Below are 14,604 nucleotides of genomic sequence, written 5' to 3' on the forward strand. Positions count from 1 at the left end.
GCTTCTGGTGGAAATGTTCTGCTGTCAGCTGCACTGAGGAGCATGCATCTTCCATCCAGCAGCAGCCTCAGAGGATATAAGAGCCCAGTGGATAAACTATATCTGAGGCTAATGTTCCAGCAGAGTTAGCTAAAGACTGTGAATGTGCAGCAGCCACTTTTCATCCCACTGTTTTAACAACTTGGTCCAGTTCAACGCTGGACTGAAGGAACTGAGCCACAAAGAGGATCAGTTCCAGCTCTCAGAGCCTGAACTTCAGAGCAGGGAAATGGAAGCATCTGAGAAATAACTCCTCATGGTTTATTTACTGATTTATTTCTTCCTTTAGCAGCAGCTAACGCTAACAGCTTAGCTAATGAAATAACTCCTCATGGTTTATTTACTGATTTATTTCTTCCTTCAGCAGCAGCTAACGCTAACAGCTTAGCTAATGAAATAACTCCTCATGGTTTATTTACTGATTTATTTCTTCCTTTAGCAGCAGCTAACGCTAACAGCTTAGCTAATTAAGATGATGTACACCAACTTCTAAGGAGTTACTGCTGTTCCTTTCTGAAAGATGAACATTATTGTTCCCACATTACTTTGTTAGCTGAAGCTTTCTAGCTGAACGGTTCCGTTCTGTAACTCAGACAACCTGCAGCTGTGTTTAAGGTGTGTTTCCAACACAACACCGGTCCTCTCCTCACTCTCGGTGTGTTAACGTTACATTATCGGCATGTTTCTGATAAAGATGGAGGTCTCCAGGTACAACTGTTTAATGAGGTTAATATATCCAAAATGTTTAAACGCAGTAATTAACGGTTCACATGCATTACTACGAGTTACGCTGTGCACATCTCCGGCTTGGTCCATTACTGCTGATGAGAAAGCATTGTTTGCTAGCATCTGCTGCTAACTTACAGCTAACTGCTGACTTACAGCTAACTGTTAACCTGTTTCCCTCTGGGATAATTACAGTAACTATCTGTATCTGTATATAGAGCTGCTCTGACTGGATTAATCCAGAAAACAGGGCTCAGACAGAGAGCCGCTGTGCTTAAACCAGCAGGAAATGGTGTCAAATTGTTAAAAAGAGAACAATATGTCACCGTTAAAGTCTGTAATAAATGCAGTGAGTGTGTTAAAGACACGAGAGGAAGTGTTACTAATCGTAGTAACTGGGTTGTGTTTGGGGGCCTCAACACACGCCTAATATGTGTGTGTGTGTTCTTATTAGGTCAATTAAAGTGGGTGTTTTGATGCTGTCAGGCCTCACACTGACACACACACTTCCCTTCAGTGTGGTGACATCATTTAACGCCGCACGCATCAGGAAGCAGAAAGCACGATCTGTGCGTGTTGGTGGGTGCGTACCTTGACTCTGCGGATGGCGTAGGTGTGTCCCAGCAGCTGATTGACAGGCTGCCGGACGTTCCTCAGGTCCCAAACGCACACGCTGCAGTCCACTGAGCCTGTGGCCACAATATTCTGCAAATAGAAGAGAATTCCCAAAATATAACGCCACAGCTGTTCAAAAACGTGGAAATATGAGCAAAAATTACCTATTTCATAAATATACTTCACCTGCTGCACTTTGATTTATAGCTAAGTGGATCCAGAGAATACCTGACCAGGGACACTTAAAGGCCAATAAGATATTTCCAAAGTGGAATCATTACATAAATTAATTCTAAAGAGTTTAGGAGTCACTTTTAACAGCATGAATTTAAAATCAAACAAATCTGTCGAAGCTAAACTTGCTAAATACAGATAAAGAAACAGAATAAAGACAAAAAGTTGGGAGCTACCTGTTCATATTTGCACCAATCACAGCTGAGGATCTCAGCCTTGTGTGCTGGGACAGCCAATCGGAGCGCTCCAGCCTTCACGTCCCAAATTCTGAGCGTCCCATCACCTGAGAGACGGCAGAGGATTACCCAGCATGCCCTGCGTCATTACACTCACACTGATGGAAGTGTGCAGCGTGAAAGCTGCAAAATGAGGCTGATTTTCGAAGAGGTAAAAAGAATTTGATTCTTTTCAGGTCAAATCTACTCAAATGTGACATTTTGTGCCTTTTTTAAAAAAAAAAATCAATTTGACAAAAATTATCTGAGGTCTTATTGAGATAAAATACCTGTTGGTTTAAGCACAGTGGTCCTCATCTTTGCCCTGATTTGAGCCCTTATTTTTAACACTGGGTGGAGGCCCAAACACAGCAAACGCTCACATTCGACCAGCGAAAGAAACAAGAACAGAAATGCTGGAACTCCATCCACATGCTGCAATGTATGTAACGGCCGCACAGACCACCGTCTCTTTGTGAGAAGGCTCATGGTCATGATCTCCTCCACCGTCGCCATGTTTGAAACTGATGGTGGAACTCTGAACTCTACACTGCCCCCTGGTGGCTGCATTGCAGATTGCATTCCAAAAACGGAGGAAATTAAGTACCTATTTATGATGAAGAGGCTTGAACAGAATGTGAGAATGTGATGACCCCCCCTCAGAGGGATGTTTAACAGTTCAAACCTGGTTTTAGGGTTTGGGTCAGGACCTCTGACACATGCGTCCTCACAAAGATACAACTCCCAATGTGTGTGCGAGTGTTTCCGGGCAGAAACCGAAGGTCTGCCAACACACTGCGACAATCATCAAGCAGAACCTTCTCACTCCTCCTCCTCTTCACTCATTTCACAGCCGGCAGGTTCTGAGAGCTTAAATCAAACTCAGCGACAGCCGCATTGTGCTTAAAGACAGAAGCAATGAAACTTCAGCAGCCAAAACAGAAATAACTTCCCTCCGGAAAGCGTTCTGGTTTGAAGACGGAGTGATTTTTCTCCCCACTCTTCTGTTCTTTCACCCACCCAGTCTGTGTTTCCCTTAACTGAAACATTTATGGGACATCAGACCCTGCAACGTGGCTCGATTTGTGATGATTCGAGCAAACGGTTGACAAAAGAAAGCTGAATATTGTATTTTTCAAGCAAAGGAAATGAAAAAATAATGAGATAAAGAAATAATATACTTCATGAACATTTAAAAAGCAACAACAAAAAGACTTTCCATCTTCTTCAGATCAGTCCATATCTTTGAGCCTAAAAGGTCCCCAAATCATGGAGTTCCTCAGGGTTCTGTGCTTGGACCCTTTATACATGCTTCCATTCGGTGACATTATTGATCATATCTGAACACAACAATGACTGAATAAGTCAGTAATAAATCATAAAAACCTGATAAAAGTTCCTTTTCCTAAATGAAAACTTCACATCTGTTCCTGTTCAAACTTCTACTTTGGAGACAGTAAAATAAGTATTTGCTGTTCAATTTAAGACATAATTACGTATGAATCAGTCTAATATAGATCATTGACATACTTCATACTTTCAAGGACCAGTCCTGGAAAAACAGCCTCTGCTGTTCCAGGTAGCTGGAACAATTTTGGGCTGAAATGAGACAAAAGGATCATTTTCCCAACCACTGGATTTTTAGTTTTTTAGCTTTTCCACAGCTTCCGATCACAAGTATGCAGGGATAGAGGTCTGTTAGGATCCTGAGACTCCATTTGATGGACCTCAGCTGTGTAGCCATAGATCAGAACAGAAAATCCAGACATTTCATGCCTCCTCTGTCGAAAGGCAGCAAAGATAACCACAGCCATGGCTTCCTGTTACTGCTCATAAATCACATTATTCTGAAACAAAGTGCTGATTCTACAGTTTGCAGGTAATGATAATGACTCCTTTAAATGGTCCATAGTTAGCATCAATGATGTCCTCCAGTTCAGGGAAAACCCAAATCCCCAAATAGAAGGTGGGCTCCTTCCTTCCCCTTCATTAAGTACCAATAAAGAAGATTTATTCATACTTATTTTTAACATGAATAAATGGAGATTAAGTTGAATGGGCAGAGACCTGATGAATAAACCACAGCATGAAGCATGTGACTCGGATAACCACTGACGAAAGCATCATCTGCCAAAGTCAGAGCTGTTTCATAAAGCTAATGCACCTCAGGCTTTTATGTGTGAGGTCACAGACATGCGTAAGACTGAACTAGACTTTCCTCTTATCGTAGCTGATGATTGTTAATCAAACAGACCACAGCCGTGTTCACAGCCTCTGCAGAGGAGGACGCCTCACGCCCTTTTCTGTCAGATATACTCTCCTGCTGCCTGATGATTCCCAGCTCATAAGAAAGGATGAATAATCAGTAAAAAGCGTTCAACAGACGAAGCTGAGGCGGTTCTTCAGGACTATATGAGGCGAGGAGTCCGTTTAGAGCCCAAAGAGACAGAACTGGAGACGTCTGCCAGTTCAGAGACGTTTCTGTCCTCAGGCTTTAAAGGTGTTTTTAAACCTGACACGCCCCCCGGAGCACAGTTTATTCACTCCGTGCTCTGTGACAGTCGGCTAACTTCACACAGAGTTTGCTGCTGATAGTTTTGTGCAACATGGCAGGATATTTATCAGATTTTGACAACGTGAACGACGACTTTGAGTAAGATGGACGTTCTTACAGGAGTGAATAAACTGTGCTGCAGGGGGGCGTGTGGGTGAAGTGGTCCCAGTAGAGTGCCTGTGTAGAAATCCCTCCGTTAGCTCTCCTATAGCTGCAAGTAGCCACATAACAGCAGCTATGAGCTAACAGCAGCTATGAGCTAACAGAGCTATGAGCTAACAGAGCTATGAGCTAACAGCAGCTATGAGCTAACAGAGCTATAGCACACGTTCATTCATTCATTCTTCTTAAAGTATTGGTGAAATAAAGACAGATAATGCCTTATTTAGAGGCTGCATCCTCTAAGCCTCGTTCACTCCGTTATATGGATCTCCAGTTATCTAAATATCTTCTGAAGGACGCCGACTTTCACCAAACTGTTCTCAGTGAGCAGATGAACGTATTTAATGCCAGAAATAAGGTTTAAAAACACCGGAGTTCCCCTTTAAGGCTGCTCAATTCGATCCTCCAGAAGCGACTGTTTCCTCATTTCTGAACTTAGCTTTTTCTTTATGGGGGGTCCAGAGGAATTAACTCTAAATCTGGTGTTCTGGACTTCTGCACCAGCTTCAAATATGATGTAAAAGTGGCCCAATTCAGATCTGAACTGATCTGAATGAAAAAAGAAGAATCATGGCATTGTTTTTATTTGGTAGGGTCTCTTTTTTAGTGGCACTTTATTGATAAAACAGATCATCTTCCTGAGGAATGCATCTCGATGCCACCGGACCTGAGTGTGCTGCTTTCCTTCAGGGAACAAAAAGTCACCAAATTTCATTTTGATGCTTCTGATTTCACTCGAACTGGATTTCTGTGACCAGTCGCCACCTTGAAGCTGCACATTAAACACATTTGTTTAACAGGATTAAGGATTAATGTTCCTCTGGAACAGGAGAGCTAAACTAAACGGGAAACTTTGGAATCTGAACAAACAGCTTCTGAATGTTTGAGAGATTAAAGAGCGCCCTGAGGGAGTTCCTTCCTGGCTTCGCCTCCCTTTTGCTGACCAGCAGATTAATCCCCAACTCCCTTCCTCCTCTAACCATTTCCTCCTCTTCCCCCCATCCTAACAATGGATGAACCTTCATTCTCCTCCAGACTACCTCTTCCTGATCTTTATCGATTCTCTTGGAGCTGAATTAACCCTTCCTCTTGCTAATCCTCCTCCTCTATCCTCACTTCCTCATACATTCTCAGCCATGTGTGGAAACTCCTCTGACATCATGAGGAGGGAATCACCCCAGCAGTGCGTTTAAATGAGTGTAAACGTTGACATCAGCACGTTTGTTCTGCAGCGGCAGCAAAAAGCTTCGGGCTCTCGCTCTGTTACACCTGCTGTCCGTGCTGCATCAGCAGCTTCACACATCTAACACAACGCATACACCTCCCTCCTGCTGGGAAGCTAATCCTGACCGATGTTACAGGTTCATCTAAAAGGAAAAAACACTAAAAAATACTGGTTCTGAATGGTGCCACCACAGAGGCAGCCTGCTGCAGCAGCTCTTCTTCTTCTGAACATTTCTTTTCTGTGCTGGTTCGGATGCCGCGCTGCTGGAAGCACTTCTTAGTGGGAACTCATTTTTCTGCATCCGTTATGATGCGTCGCCATGGCAACAGGAAAGTTATCAACCTACTGGAGCGGCGAGCTGAGCCCTCCAAAGCCCAAGTCATGGAGAAAGACCCTCAGGTCAAAATGACTCGAAGAGGAGACGTCTGAGACGCAGAGCGGGAACTAAATGACGAGAAACACTGTGTGTGACATCATCGGTTGTTGCTAAGCTACAGAAACAACAGCCGAACCCGATGATGGAGACCTCTGAAGACTCCTACCACACCTTCCTCTCTGCTGCACTTCACCTTTCTACAGCTGATTCATATTCTATTTTGTTATCTGTCTGTAACAGCAGCCGATCTTTAATAATTAAAACTGCAGGGAAATAATTTCCCTTCAGGGAATAATAAAGTTTTATTGAATCGAACATATTCTGACACAGTAGATGGGTATATTTTTGTCTCAGGCTCAGGGAGTGGGTGGTGTTGGTTCTCATCATATCTTTCTGGAAAGTGTTTCTCAGTAAAAGTTTGTAATATTAAATCATCATGAACCTGGATACTCGGGTGTTCCCCAAGGTCCTGTCCTGGGCCCAGAGCTGTTTACAGTGTATGTGCTTCCTTCAGGGTAAGTTAACCCTTTCAGAGCCAATCGATTTGTTTTCAGCCACATTTATTTCCACAATGGTGGAAATTAAAGTGAGTAAGATGGAAGGTGATTCCCCTCCCAAAAGGGTGAAGATTAGCTTGTTGTGACATGCTACAAAAGGAGGAGGGAGACTGATCCATACGTCCATAGGAGCTGATACGAATGTTTCGAACACCACGTAAAAAGGACTTTTTATGCACATCACCAGTCCAAGCTGACACAGGAAAACAAATCCATTCCATTTTGTCCATTTTCCAACTCATAATAACTTCTTTATCTCAGCAGATGAGTCGCTTTTAATCATTTCTTTACTCCAGCTGAGTTCCATCTCCACCAAAAACAGTCCAAAATAAAATCGACTTTCTGCCTCATCACTGTGATGTGCTCTGCCAGCTGGGGGGAAAACACTTTGCTGATTGGCTCATATTGATCCGCTCTGACCAATCAGATGATAGTCGTGCCCCACTGGACTAAATTTTATGACAGTTACTGTAGATGCTGTAGAGGAAAATAACAAATCCCAGTGTGTGTTTTAATGAGTGCTGACTTCAGGTTCATTTTACTCTCAGCTGAACATCTTCTTCCTGATGCTGATGGCATCTTTTAGGGGGGGGGGGGCATTTCTCTCTCTTCATGCACCGAAATTTGCATTAAAAACATTTATTTTTCTCATTTAATTTAATTTCCAGAGTCGAGGCTGATCCCAGCAAGCGTGTAGGTGACTGTAGCAAAAGGGCTTCGAATGTAAAACCAGAAAGCTGTTTTCTTACAGATTTAAGGGATTGTTTTCATTGGCAGATGCAGCTTATCTATAATACCGCAAATGCTCTTACGGTTGGCACATTCAGGGGGATCGTGGCCCCCGGCGAGCTGAACTGGCAGAACAGAGCTGTCGTGAAATACAAACAATCAGAGCAATTACATGCAGACGAAAGCTATCACGCTTCCTTTAATCTGGGGTTTCTTTTAATCGGAGCCGAGTTTGTCTGCATTAAATTCTGGAAAAGGTGGAACCAGTAAAAAAATTTTACCATATTATCTATAAACTGATCAGTATTTCCTGTAAAAGAAAACTTTAGAAAGTCAAATATGTTAAATCTGATGAAACTTTTCAAGAATTCTTCTGGTAAAAGGAAACTCGAGTGACTGCAGATGCGGTCAAGCCAAGAACACCGTGAGTGAAGTCATGTTTCAGAGCAGATAAACAGAAATGTTTGCTGAAACGATGAGTCCCAGTCTGCAGAGGATAATGATGCAAAGCACAGACAAAAACCACACAAGAGCTTTTCAATATGTCAAAATGAGATTACATTACAAATGAGAACAGCGCTGTGAATATCAGGATGTGGATGACTAACTAAACTATAAAGAAGACCGACTCTAACCAGATCCAGAGGAGATCTGGAGGGTAAACCGAAGCCTGACACCCCACTGATGCTGGAGGCGGAGAAAAGGAGCAGAGGAGCATGGGAAACCCTGATAAGCTCATCGGAATGAGACGCCATCTGCACACCGCCTTCCATGTATCCGTCGTCCTCTCTTCAAAGTGGCAGCAGCCTCTCAAGCTAACCGCCAGATGCCACCAGAGGGGAAGCCTCCACACAGAGATAAGGAAGCAATTTACCACCGTGTGCTAACGCTAACTAGCACTAATGCATCACCATCCACATGCATGACACTGTGGCTGATGTCGTGCTGCATTTCTCGCTATGAAGCTTAAAATCCTGATTTTGTGTGTTCTGTTCGTTCTCCAGAGTCTCACTGGATGTTTCAGGCTCCTCAGCTCATAAAGTAAAGGGAAATACAGGATAAAACGCATTCAGTTCATGCAAGGGACTGTTAAGCTAATAGTTAGCATAATAAGTTGTGAGTTCAATGAGTTCAACAGAAACTGTCAGATTCATATGTAAATAATCAAACCAGCTCATATTTCTATTTCTACAGGCCTGTCAAAGTGATGATGTAATCCCATACTAAGAAATATGATTCAGCTGTTTCTCTTCTAACATCTGGACAGAAACAGCCGAGTCATTCAGAAAGGTCACACCGAACCAGCGGCTGTTTAAAACCATTCAGCGACACCCGAGTGGAACGCTTCCCTCCGACAGACTTCTGTGAGCTTCTATAAAGCTTAACGTCATACATTTAGTCTATTTTACCAGATTATTAGCAGAAAGGCCGGAGTAGGAAAGGTAAAGTAGGGGTGAAAAGACTCCAAATGTTGAAGGGATTCAGACCACAGCTGAACCTTTTATGCCAAACATAAATGTGAGAATATCACATGAATTTATGTTCCAGTCACCAGATAAATGGCTGTTTATAGATAAATAAGAACGCTTATTTAATTTAGCGGCGCTCGCTGCACCCTTCTGATGACGTCAGCTGCAGAAATAGTTCAGCAGCTGGAAGCTAGTTTGAAAGATTTAGAGATAAAACAAAAGAACTGTTTCACTGACAAACAGCAACTCTCAGCTGTATCTCACCAACAAATCTGCTCTTTTCTTTTCTGAGCTGAAAAGATTCAACATGTGAGCTGGTTGACTTTTACAGCTTAATGATTCATTGTGCTGCCACCACCGCCTGATCGATCGATTGATCGCTGGCTGCTGTGTCTGACCAGGCCTGCAGCAGCACTCTGATGCCAGATAAAACGGCTCCGTGACCTCCGGCCCCGGACAGGGGGCCACAGCTGCTTCACCTGGCTGGAAAAGCTTAAGGAGGAGGCCGTTCTTTTTCTCCTTCCTCTAAAAGTCAGACATAAAAAATAAGACACTATTGGGTTTGGACTGTGGGCTTTTTCTGAGGCGGGTAAGAATCCAAAGGCCTGGAAGAGGACCTTAAACTTCCTCCTTGGATAAGAACAACGGTCAGAAAGAAACTGAGCTGACCTCCAGACCTCAGGGTGGAATCAAGAGATTCTGCTTTGTGAGACACACCAAAACCTATTTGTTGGATTTAAACTGCCATTCTGCCAGACTGAAACTTCTTATTAACTCACATACGAGTTTAAACAGATGAACAGAAGCTTCAGGAGCCAGGAGACGACAGACATCAGCCGAGCACCAACCAGAGCAGCTTTTCAGAGACTCCCTGCTCATCTCCTCCTCTTCACTCAGAAAAGGCCTTCGAGTGGAAGGTTTCTGTCTCAGGGTGATGCAGAGAAATGGCTCCATGCATCTGTTACTTCAGGATTGGACTGCTGTAATTCTTTATTATCGGGCTGTGCCACAGATTCTCTGAAAAGCTTCTGGTTCTGGTTCTGATGGAGCTTTCTTCCTGTTAAAAGGGAGTTTTTCCTCCCACAGTCTCTGGTTTCCTTATCTGGGAAACTTTCTTTAATTGGCTCTGAATGAACTGGACTGAATCTTTAAAATGCTTTGAGATGACATCTGTTAGAATTTGGCTCTTTATAAATAAAATTATCCTCAGTTAGCTTTCAGACTTATTCCCTGCTGGAAGACTCAAGGTCAGAAGCTGAAAATAATTCCTCAGATTTGAACTCTTTAAATCCCGAGCTGTGCTTCAGCTTCAGCTGCAGCTGTAGATTAAATTCGTCTACATTTTGCTGTGGTCGTGTGCATCCTGACTCCTGGTGTTAATCAGCTGTGTCTGGATGCAGATTTAAGAGAAGCTCCAGTTCACATTCTGCTAAAACTGCCCCGAGGTGAGGACAGAACATGCAGCAGTGATGCTCAGAGAAGCTAACGACATCAGAAGTGCACCATCTGTGTGTGTGTTATCAATTATTTAACCAGACTGTCTGCTAACGTGGAACAAACACAAACAAAGAGTGTGTGTGTCACACAGAAACATAATCTGGCTCATAGGCCCTTTGGTCAGTGGCAGAACATCATGAGGAGGGCAAAAACACACGGCTGCACAGTGGTTCTTTTTCTTAAAATTTAGATTTTTAGGAGGATTTAAATTCCTCATTTCAACCAGCTGAAAGAGCAGGTAATGCACAAAACAAAGGTTTCCATAGCAACACCTCCACACAGCGCTAAAACATCGATATTCATTTGACTCTTCATTCATTAAAAGTGATTTTCCATCATGTGTCAACTGTCCAAAATAAACTTTTTAACTTTAGCTTCTTTCAGCGCTGAGCTGCAGCTTCGTTCGATTTCATGATGAATAAATGATGATGAGATTAACTGGATTACAGCTACAGTTGGGTTCTGCTCCTTATCTGAGGGTAATTATCCTTGGATATATGGCGGTGAATGAATGGAATCACTGGCACAAAGCATGTCATACCCCGGTACCATAGGTGGCGCTGTCCCCATTTCAGCTATCGCTAATAGAGCCACTTCCTGTTGACGTCTTCACCGCCAACAACAACAAACTCAGGCATTCAGAAAGATGGCGAACAAAGAGCGAGATGAAGCTGCGTCCCTCTCCATCTGTGATGAGCTGGTTATGGAACAGACGATGCCCAACGGCGCATTCTCCATCGCGTTGTTTCTTTCTTTCTGACGACAACAACAGGAATATCGTCTCCTTCCACTTCCGGGTGACGATCGCGGGAAAAAACTCGAGCATGCGCAGAACGCTCGATCCGATCCGCTGTCGTTTTGGATCGAGTTATCTCGGGTCTTAACCCGATCCCATCTGTTTTTTGTCAGCTTAAGCTTGTTACATGAGCTGAATAACTCAGTTTTATTTTAATTTAGCCGTTAATCCGATCCGGTGGCGCTCATTAAACGCACTGACTGACACTCCTGGTGTGTTGTACATACCTGAGGAGGGCATTCGGACACGGTTCTGACAGGAATCACTCGGTGTTTTCATGTGTCTGGATGAGCAGTTACAGCTCAGTGAATCAGATGAGGTAAATCAGAGGTAAACGGCAGTAACTGCTCCACACAGACACTCGTGCACAGTAATGGTTTTATTTTGGACGTCAGTGTTCAGTAAGTCATTTAGCAGCAGAGCTCCATGAGTTCTGATCTGATCTGAACCCAATTTCCACAAACATCTATTGACCTCTGTGCTGCTGGTTTAAAACATTTTATCTTTTATTTAAGGCTCTATTTAAGCTGTTGTGTTATGATTAAACTCCAGTTAACAGCACTGAAACACTCAGAGGTTTCCTGAGCTCACAGTTTGATCTTTAATGCTTTTAGATGCTCTGCAGCCCTGATCCTTTTACTGATTTCATCATCTTTCCTTTAAAATGAGAAGATAAAATCCTGAACTCGACACATTCAACCCAATAGGAGCTCGGCATCTTCCCGGTTTTACAGACTCTGATGAGACTTCCGCTCGCTCTCACAAACCAATTAACCGAAACCTCATTAGCCAACTTGTTTGAGTTCGCTTCAGGGACTGATCCTGACCTGCAGACAGCTGCAGCAGATTTGATTCCCGCTGCTCCACAATCAGATCAGCAGCGAGCTCAGCTCAGCTCCACCCCTCCGATCCAGCTCCAATACGCTCCCACACAACGATGAGATAACACAAACTCTCCTTCAGGGCACAGCTTTGCTATCTTAATTGTCTTTTGAATTAAGCCGATTTCTTCTTCGATAGATCTCGAGGAGGCGGAGCTTCATCCAAGCCAAAAGAGACGGCGGCTTATGTGGAGAAGGTGGAGACGAGTGAGTCTCAACAGGGATGCAACTGATTTTACCGTCTCTGCAGCCTCTGGACGGTTCTTAAAACATCAACGTGTCACCAAACAAAATTCATTCATTTTCACTTCCTAAAAGCCAGTTTTCAACAGCAGGCGAAACGAAGATGAATTTATCTTCGATGCAACTTTATGAAGCAGAGATGAACTTTTCCATTTAAACGTTTCCCTAATGGTGGAGTTTAACCCCCCCGGCCTGAGGCCACAGAGCGATGGGTAAGCAGGCCCGAAACAGTCAGAACACTAAAATATGTAACCGGTTAAATGAATTCAAATTAAATAATTTCAGGGACTTTCATCATAAAAACTCCTGATTCTGCACACAAGGACAGGAAAGTGATTCCTTCTTGTGTTTGACCCTTGAACTCAGGGACAAACTGCAGCTCCAGCTGAGAAAAACCCTGCAACGCCGCCACCTTGTGGCGACAAAGCGCCTCACACTCAGCTAACAGGACATCTGGGCTCCGAGTCTTTGATTTCCAAAAAAGCTCAAATCTGAACAGCAAAGCTCTGAGTTTCTGTGTTCCGTCGCGTGTCTGTGTGTCACCTGAGGCCGATGCAAAGCATCCTGGGATGTGGGGAGACCAAATGGTGCTGTAGACGACTCCTTCGTGACCTCCGAGCGTGACCAAGGACCTGTCGAGAGCCGGATCCCACTTCAGGGAACAAACAGAACAACGCTGTCAGAGGAAAGAGAAGAAGCGAAGGAGGGATGAAACAGAAAGAATCGACTCTCACCACTTTGGCGGTCTGGTCCCACGACCCGGAGACGATGAGGTTCTCTCCTCTGGTCTGACTCCAGTCCACGGCGTACACCTTCACACGGGCTGAGGTTAACATCCCAACAAAGACGGGAACGTGTGTGAGAGTGTGTGTGTCCAACCTCCTTTGTGTGTTCTTTGGCCACCCTCAGCGGAGCGTGCTGATTGGCTGTGTCCCACAGCTGCAGGCTGCCATCGCCGCCACCGGCCACCAAGACGTGCTCGTTGGCTTCGCTCCACGCCACGTCGAACAGGCCGTCACCCCACTCCCAGCTGACACACACACACACACACACACCAGGATTAGATCCAGTCACATCCTCCTGAAACTGTTCTGCAACAATCAGGAGGAAACACTTTATTTTGCTCTCTTTTCTCAACGGAAACTCAACTTTTTTAGCTTTGGAGGAACTTTACCTTCTGACCAAAGTGAGCCCGGTGTCGGTCTCGTCCAGAACCAGCAGCGTGCCACAACCTGCAGACACACATCAGGTAACCCTTAACTGGACTGAATGACCTCAGGATATCAAACATGTTCTGAGCACAGAATTCAACGTGTTTCCTGAAAGGATTCAGACAGCAGCCCTATTTCAGCATTCATAAAAGGCTTCTTATCCAGCTGTGAGCGTTCCAGACTGACCAGTTATTCCATAATACTGGGAGGCAGCGCACGCCACTCTGTTGGGGATGAACGGAGACGCCTCCACGGCGTAGCCGTGACGGGCCGGGCTGCGAAACACCTTCATCATCATCATCAGCAGCAGCAGCAGCAGCTCTGCTGGGCCTCCAGCTGGAGGTTCAGAGGACAGTTAGAGGAGATTTATTCACACCATTTCACATGAATAAAACACTTTTATTTACCAGAAAAAATCATTAAAAACCTCAGCAGTTTGTAGAAAAACTCTCATTTAGTGGCTAATCAGTAAGAATAATTTATTTCACCTTGTCTGACTGTTAATGGAGACAAAATGTCGGCGTTCAGCTTTAAAAAAGCAAGTTTGGTTTCAAACTTTGGTTTAAATCCTCCTAAAATGTTGCCTTTACAGACTGAAACAGTCGTAATCTTTCCATGTCTCTGCTTTTAACAATAAAAATGTCATTTTAGTTGCATTTTAATAAGTTTCAGCTCTCTGCAGGTTTGATGTGATTCATAAGAAAGTGAAATCTTTTTTATTTCAGAAACGCTCAGCGGTCTCTGAGGAGTTTGTTTCGCAGATTTTAGTCTCTGATTTGGTCTCAGTGTGCAGGGAAAATGCATTCTGGTGGCACTGTCACACAGTCTGCTGTCATTTAGCTTCAGTTAGTTCCAGAAAACGAACAAACAGCCACTGGAGCTCTTTAAAACGTTACCGTCCTGCCGCCTCAATCACAGACGACTAGTTTCAGGGTTGAGTGTCACGTTCAGCCTTTAAAACGAGCTAAAAACGGCTCGTAAATCTGAAAAAGAAGAGATTTATGTGGTAAAGTTGCTCCTCTGCCTCACGCTGCTCACTCAGCCCGCTGAACGCTTCACAACTTGAAACACTTCC

At 44.0% G+C, this 14,604-nt stretch overlaps 1 protein-coding gene across 1 annotated transcript in view; it reads right to left on the reverse strand.

Annotated features, from left to right (window-relative positions):
* Positions 1-14,604, reverse strand: part of pex7 (peroxisomal biogenesis factor 7) — a 45,326-nt gene extending 30,722 nt beyond the window's left edge. Inside the window, exons 1-8 of the mRNA XM_072362100.1 lie at positions 14,426-14,604; positions 13,716-13,865; positions 13,493-13,550; positions 13,198-13,348; positions 13,053-13,130; positions 12,862-12,970; positions 1,791-1,897; positions 1,357-1,470 (exon numbers count right to left, since the gene is read on the reverse strand). Coding sequence (XP_072218201.1) covers positions 1,357-1,470; positions 1,791-1,897; positions 12,862-12,970; positions 13,053-13,130; positions 13,198-13,348; positions 13,493-13,550; positions 13,716-13,830 — 732 coding nt within the window. The 5' untranslated portion in view covers positions 13,831-13,865; positions 14,426-14,604. The remainder of the gene's footprint in view (positions 1-1,356; positions 1,471-1,790; positions 1,898-12,861; positions 12,971-13,052; positions 13,131-13,197; positions 13,349-13,492; positions 13,551-13,715; positions 13,866-14,425) is intronic.

Source organism: Leuresthes tenuis, unplaced genomic scaffold, assembly GCF_036924035.1.
Source record: "Leuresthes tenuis unplaced genomic scaffold, fLeuTen1.0.hap1 SCAF_13, whole genome shotgun sequence".
Taxonomy (NCBI): domain Eukaryota; kingdom Metazoa; phylum Chordata; class Actinopteri; order Atheriniformes; family Atherinopsidae; genus Leuresthes; species Leuresthes tenuis.